Source organism: Dipodomys ordii, unplaced genomic scaffold (assembly GCF_000151885.1).
Source record: "Dipodomys ordii isolate 6190 unplaced genomic scaffold, Dord_2.0 Scaffold7, whole genome shotgun sequence".
Classification (NCBI taxonomy): domain Eukaryota; kingdom Metazoa; phylum Chordata; class Mammalia; order Rodentia; family Heteromyidae; genus Dipodomys; species Dipodomys ordii.
Genome location: NW_012267223.1, coordinates 4,582,987 through 4,590,188, shown reverse-complemented (window position 1 = coordinate 4,590,188; position 7,202 = coordinate 4,582,987). Strand labels below are relative to the sequence as shown.

Genomic DNA, 7,202 nt, shown 5'->3' with positions numbered 1-7,202 from the left:
AAAAAAAAAAAAAAAAAAAGGGAAAGAGGGGGAAGGAGAGAAGGAGATGGAAAGAAAAAAAAAAAAAAAAAAAGGGAAAGAGGGGGAAGGAGAGAAGGAGATGGAAAGGGTGAGGGCTATATGAGTATACACACACACACACCATCCTTCTTTAAGCAGAACAAGGTAATAACCCAGGCTCCAGACCCTATAGTCAAATGCCTGGTTTAAATTCTACCTTATCAGCATTCGAGCTGTTTAACTTGGTGTTAGTGGCTGAGTCTCTCTATACGTTCATCTGTGAAACAGGGCAATAACAAAAGCACCTTAGCAAGTGTTAAATTAGTTACTAAATATGAAGCATTTAGGGAAAGGCTTCTGCCACATACCATCTTATTGCCGCTGTAACAAATCATCACAAACTTATGTAATGGCTCAATGTAAAACAAGACAAATTTGTTCTCCACATTTCTGGAGGTCAGAGGTACAAAGTAAGTTCCACTAAGCTCAACCCATGCTGTGTCCGTGGGGAAGTTGCTCTTCCAGGTTCCAGGGGAGAATCTATTATTTGCCTTAAATCTCTGAGGGCGGCAGCATTCCTTGACTTCTGGCCCCATCACTCCAACCTCCACTTCCATCATCAGACTGCCTTCTCCCCTTCTGGCTTTCTCACATCCTTCTTAGAAAGACTTCATAATTATATTTTGAGCCCCTTAGATAATCTAGAACAATCTCCCCATCTCAAAAAAATCCTAAATTAAGCCAAGTACCAGTGGTTCACACTTGTAATCCAAACTAATCAGGAGGCTAAGATCTGGGGATCACAGTTAAAAGCCAACATAGTAGAAAAATCCATGAGACTCTTTTCTCCAATTTACCAGCAAAAGCCAGAAGCAGGGTGTGTGGCTCAAATGGTAAAGTGACATCCTTAAGCCAAAAAAAAAGCCAAGCAAGAGTTCGAGGCCCTGAGTTTAAGCTACAATACCAACACACACACACACACATACACACACACATGCATGCACGCAAGCATGCACGCACACGCACACAACCGTAACAGAATCCCACGTACACCATGGCTTCTGCATTACAAGGCAGATTCTAGGAGCAGATATCTGAGGATATTGCATATGGTAAGCAATAAATAAAGGTTAACTACTCTTAATATCATTATCACCATTACAATTCCCATGGCATTCCCAGAGTGTGCCCTCAGCCTCTTCCCAAGCCTGGGGGAGGAGGGACAGGGATGGGGAACTGTGCTGGTTGATCCCAGAGTCTCAAGCACCAGTTGGACTTGCTTGGGGCCAGGTACAGAAAGCAGACGAACAGGAACATGCTCGCAGACATTGTCCAGGTCCAGGAGAAAGGCTGTAAGCAGAGGCTAGGGCCACCTGACGCTGCTGTATTCTGTGGTCGTCTCGGGGCCAGTGCCAGGAATATGGGTGTTGCTGTAGGTTGGCTCCTGATGCAAAGCGTCCGAAGACAGAGAGGCGTAAGAAACCTCCGTCTTGGGAAGGGGAGCCTGTGAGAGAGACAGTCATGGCATCAGAGCAGCTGGAGGGAGGCTGTGGCTGTACAAGAGTCCTGGGTGGAGGCAGGTGGGACTGGAGACTTCTGAGCCCTCCGGCTGCCTTCCCTCCACTCCAGGCCCCTCTGGCTGCCTCCCTTCCATTCCAGACCCCTCCGGCTGCCTTCCCTCCGCTCTGCCAGCCTCCCCTCGCCAGCATCAGGCCCAGCACAAAGCTTGGGTTGCCTCTGCCTGAAGACAACCATCTTGGCGGGATCCCCAGCCCCACTCAGCTCGGCTGCATTTTCTTTTCCCCCCTTCTCAGTTCCATACAAGACCCCATTAGGTGGGTGATCCTGACTCCCCAGCGTTGAGAGGTGGCATGGAGAAACCTCTGGAACCTTTGTGAGGCTCCTTGGGCAAGTTTTGCAATCACTGTGGCTCTGCCCAGGGCCCACGCTCCTTCAGCTGGGCCCCAGGGGCAGGAAGCCCATCCTCAAAGCAGGGCCAGCAGCATGTCTGCCCTCCTGGGTCCCCAGCAGCCCCCACGAAGGACACACCATGGTGACATATTCCACTTCCTCCTGGCCAGCGGAAGAAGGCTTGATGGAGGCCTTGTGCTGGGACGAACTGGAGGAGGCTCCTGGCTGGTGCAGGGACAGGTTTGCGTAGCAGAGTTCATCTTCCTGAGGCTGCAAAGGGGGGGTGCAGGCTGGGGGTGACCGCATCAGCCTGTGGGTCCAGGTTCTCCTTCCAGGGAGAGACAGGAGCCTCTCTGCTTCCCTGTGACCCCAGCTCTAGTCCTCCCTCCCCCCTCCCAATACCTGGGCCTCCTTCTCTCAGGCTGCTTCTAGGCCCTCCTTCCTCCCAGACTCTACAGAGGCTACAAGTTCAGGGGCTGGGAATGTGGCTTAGTGGTAGGGTGCTTGCCTGGCATACATGAGGCCCTGGGTTTGATTCCTTGGTACCACATAAACAAACAAATTAAAGAGTTCAGGGACAGTACCAGGCCCTGAGTTCAAGCCCCACAACAACCAAAAAAGAAAGCCATGAATTCATAGATCACTTTGGCTCCTAGTGATAGGACATTCAGGCACTGGGGGCCTGGGAGGTAGAAGTCAAGGGAGAGGGAGAGGAGCCGAGGCCGTGCGCTCTCTCTGGTTCCATCCTGGGCCTCTTTTACCTTCTCCGCGGATGGCTCGGCCGCTGAAAGACAGAAGCAATGGAGAGTTAGGCAGCCCGTCCTAGGACTGGCAGAGAGGTCCTCACATACAACCGGGTGAACATGAGTGCCAGACTCCAAGTCACACGACCCGGCTCTAATTCTGAGCCCTCCTAGGACTCATTCCATGACATCCCTTGTGTCATTTCTCTGAGCTGCCGTTTTCTCTCCCTGAAAAAAAGGGGAGACCTCAGCCTACCGCATCCCCACTTCACAGAGCTCAGCTGTGCCTCCGTGTTTCCCCAGAGGTCATCTCAAGGTCATGCCTGCAGTCTACAGCCACCAGGTTGTCCGATCTCTCCTCCCGTGACACATGCTTTTGTCTGACCCCTTGGCTTTAGTTCCCTGGGATCTATCATCTTCAGCAGGGCTTGGCTGGTCCCGAGCCTTGCTTGCATCTGGATGCTTGGCCCTGCCTGACAGTCAGAAGCAGTTTGTCCCTTAGCATAAAAGCTAAGGGAAAGCACCCAGGCCTGAGCTCAAGCCCCAGGATTGGCACACACATACACACAGAGTCAGATACAAGCTGGGCATGGCGGTGGGTCCCTATAATCCCAGCACCTGAGAGGTTGAGGCAAAAGGATTGGGAGTTCAAAATCAGGCTGGGCTACCTAGTGAGTTCAAGACCAGCCTAGGTGTCAGGCTCCCTCCTCTCCGCCCAGACTGAAAGACTCCAGCGGTTATGAGAGAAGTCTTGGTAAGAGCTCAGGTCCTAGGCATTCTGAGAAGAGAAAGGGCACAGCTCCATGAGAATGTGGAAGTGAAGCCAGACAGGAAAAGGGCTTGCGAAAGCCAGATCTCCTGATCTCTGGCCCAAAGCTCTGAGCGAGTTTGCTCTTCCTTGAAAAGCAATGTCAGAAGGTACAAGTAGATTCACCTGGGAAAAAGGGCTGGTGACCTGGGAAGGGTGTCAGAAAGGGTCTCACGCCCTGACTGATGAGGCCTAGAGGCTTGTGTCATGTGTACACGAATGCATCATGTGAGCTTGCATGTGTGCATACCGTGTACATAGTGTGGGGCTCACCCACCAGCCCAGACCACCCCTACCCCGGCCCCTGGCCCAGCCCCCTGGACCACCCTCTACTGGTGACTTGTGGAATGGCACTCTTTCCAAGGTAAGTCCTTGGGCCTGTTAATGCGTGATCAGCCCCGCTTCTCCTCCCACCCAGCCAGCCAGGTCCTCTCACCTTTCTTCTGTCGCTTCATTTTCATCCAAGCCAAGACTGAGGCTGCCACCAAGAGAAGCAGCAAGGCAGCAAAGATGACTGGGAGAAGGATGCTGACTTCTATGACGCTATGCCTAGGAAGGACAGAGGAGGCCCTGTGCACCAGGCACTCCTTCTGCTGCAAGCCCGAGCAGGCCCCCCAGAGCCCTCGCACTGTTGGCTACAGCTGGGGAATCTTTGTTCCTGGACACTCTCAAAGAGAGGGTTTTGAAAATAGGAGAGGAAGGTTCCCGAAGGAAATTCCCATGTATCTGGAAGCCTAACAGAAATTTTATGATGAACAGGATCCTAACAGGTTTCCACCCCCCCCTCTTTTTGCCAGTCCTGGGGCTTGAACTCAGGGCCTGGGCACTGTCCCTGAGCTTCTTTTGCTCAACGTTAGCACTCTACCTTGAGTCACAGCACCACTTCTGGCTTTTGCTGTGTATGTGATACTGAGGAATCGAACCCAGGGCTTCATACATGCTAGGCAAGCGCTCTACCACCAAGCCACCTTCCCACCTGGGTACCAATGCACGTGACTATAATCCTAGCTGCTCAAGAGGCTGAGATCTGAAGGTCATGGCTAAAAGTCAATCCAGGAAGGGAAGTCCCTGAGACTCATATCCAATACACCACCAAAATCCCAAAGTGGAGTTGTAGTTCAAGTGGTAGAGTACCAGCCTTGAACAGAAAAATCAAGCAAGCCCCAAAAAATCAGTTCAAGCCCCAATCTAAGCATGTAAGGTAGATAGGTGATAGATAGATAGACAGACAGACAGATGGATAGATAGTAAACCCCATATTTCAAGTCTAACCAGAGCCTGTGAAGGTGACCTATTAAGAAAAAGAAATGGCCTTTGTAGATGCCACTGAGTTTAGACAAAGTCCCAATCCAATGCCTGTTGCCCTTGTAAGGGAGAAATTTGGACATACAGATGACACAGGAAGATGCCACATGCTGATGGGGCAGACAGTGAAGTAACGCAGCTAGCGGGAATCATTGGTGCTACCAGACACTAGAAGGAAGGTAGAAAAGGCAAGCCAGACATGGTTGCTAACACCTGTAATCTCAGAACACCTGTAGTCCCAGAAAATTGGGAGTTCCAGGACAGCCTGAGCTACTAGTGAGACTGAGTCTAAAACAACAACAACAAATCATCACTGGGCAGCTTCTCCCTCCATTACTTCAGAATATAAGTGGGGCCCAGTCTTTAAAGAGGTAATTAGGCTGAAATGGGTCATTAAGGAAGAGCCAATCCAGTGTAACTGGTGTCCTTATAAGAAGAAATTACAGCGCAGACAGGTACAAAGGGAACTATATGCAGCTTCCCAAAGGATGATCTCAACACATGTAAGCCAGCACTGCTGACTCATGGCCACCAGAATTGTGGGAAGGTAAATTTCTATTGTTTGTGACACCCAGACTGGCCTGGTGGCCAATGGCTCACAACTGTAATCTTAGCTACTCAGAAGGTTGAGCTCTAGAGGAGTGCAGTCTGAGGCCAGCTTGCTATACTCTATCTCCAATTTTACCAGCAATAATCAGAGCTGGACCTGGGTGTCAGTGGCTCATATCTGTAATTCTAGCTACTCAGGAGGCTGAGATCTGAGGATAAAGGTTCGAAGCCAGACCAGACCAGAAAGTCTATGAGACTCTTATCTTCACTTAATGAGCCAAAAGCTGACAGTGGAACTGTGGCTCAAGTTGTTGAGTCCCAGCCTTGAGCAAAAACAGCTAAGAGAATGTTGGGTGCTGGTGGCTCACACCTGTAATCCTAGCTACTCAGGAGGCTGAGATCTGAGGATCATGATTCAAAGCCAGCCCAGGCAGGAAAGTCAAAAAAAAAGAAAGAAAGAAAGAAAGAAAAGCAGAGCTGGAGGTATGGTATAGCTCAAGTAGTAGAGTAGCCCAGTAAGGGTGAGGTCATGAGTTCAAACCCCACAAAAATAACACAAGCAAAAATAAAGGAAAATGAGAGAGAAAAAGGGGAAGTGGACCTTTGCTGATTGAAAGATTAAGGCTTGCCAGTATAGTTTTTATGCCATGGTTTCATCAGCAGAGTGTCTTGGCAGAGTCAAGGAAAGCAAAGAGAGGAAGTAAAAGGGCCTCTACACCTCAAGAAAGCCCTTTGGTTGCAGATGCTGGGCTGGGTGCTCAGAAGCATGACTTGAGCGCTGCTTTTGGAGACCATACACTTCCCACTCAGCTCCAGGGCCAGCCCTCGCTGAGGAAGGCAACGATGCTCACTTTTGACACCAACATGGGAACATGTCTGCGCCCGTTCCTCCTTGTGAGGGGCCACAGGCAGGCTCGAAGAACAGACCATCTTCTCATGAGCTGCCAGGGCCACCTGAGATTTAAGGAACTGCCACCACCGCAGTTCTCACCATACACCATAACAGAAATTCAAGGAATAGGCCCGGCACCAGTGGCTCATGTCTGTAATCCTAGTTCCTCAGGAAGCTGAGATCTGAGGATTGTGGTTCAAAGCCAGCCCAGGAAGAAAAGTCTGTGAGACTCTTATTTCCAATAAACCAGGAAAGTGAAAGTGGCCTTGTAGCTCAAGTGGTAAAGCGCTAGTCTCAAGTAAAAGAAGCTCAGGGCCCAGGCCCAGAGTTCTAGCTCCATGACCAACTCCCCAAAAAGGAAATTCAAGGAAAAGAGACTTCCTCAAACCTCACTCCCAGAAATTGGGGCATGAGCCAGGCACCAGTGGGTTATGCCCACATCCTAGCTACTCAGGAGGCTGACATCTGAGGATCCTAGTTTGAAGAAAACTTAGGCAGGAAAGTCCAAGAGGGGAAGTGGAAGGGCTGCTCCAGTAGGAGGCGGTGCTCTGGAGATGAAAAAGCCAAGAAAGAGCCCAAGGCCTTGAGTTCAAGCTCCAGTACCAGCACAAGGAAGAAAGAAGAAGAAGAAAGAAGGAGAAGAAAGGAAGGAAAGAAGGAAGGAAGCAAGGAAGGAAGCAAGGAAGGAAGGAAAGGAAGAAGGAAAGAAGGAAGGAAGGAAGGAAGGAAGGAGGGAAGGAAGGAAGGAAGGAAGGAAGGAAGGAAGGAAGGAAGGAAGGAAGGAAGGAAGTTGTTAGGCCACAGCCTACACCCATGTACACCGCAGCCACACTGTCCTCGATGAGTGCCTACCCGTTGCTCTCCACTTCTATCTTCCATATATGCCATAAAGAAGTTAGATCTGGGGCTGGGAAGGTGGCTCAGTGGTAGAGCGCTTGCCTTGCATGCCTGAGGCCCTGGGTTCGATTCCTCAGCACCACATAAGCAGAAAAAG

General features: G+C 50.4%; 3 protein-coding genes across 4 annotated transcripts in view; 1 reads left to right on the top strand and 2 right to left on the bottom strand.

Moving 5' to 3' along the window:
- Nucleotides 1–7,202, top strand: part of Rab37 (RAB37, member RAS oncogene family) — a 44,165-nt gene that overhangs the window by 16,781 nt on the left and 20,182 nt on the right. The window lies entirely within an intron of this gene.
- LOC106003231 (CMRF35-like molecule 4) overlaps nt 1–7,202 on the bottom strand; it is an 88,189-nt gene that overhangs the window by 75,602 nt on the left and 5,385 nt on the right. The gene's annotated exons all lie outside the window — the stretch shown is intronic.
- LOC106003232 (CMRF35-like molecule 1) lies at nt 1,125–2,446 on the bottom strand. Its single transcript, XM_013038076.1, has 2 exons — nt 2,050–2,446; nt 1,125–1,504 (listed from the first exon to the last, which is right to left on the bottom strand). Exons 1-2 carry the CDS (start codon nt 2,215–2,217, stop codon nt 1,364–1,366), a joined length of 309 nt encoding a protein of 102 aa, XP_012893530.1. The 5' UTR covers nt 2,218–2,446; the 3' UTR covers nt 1,125–1,363.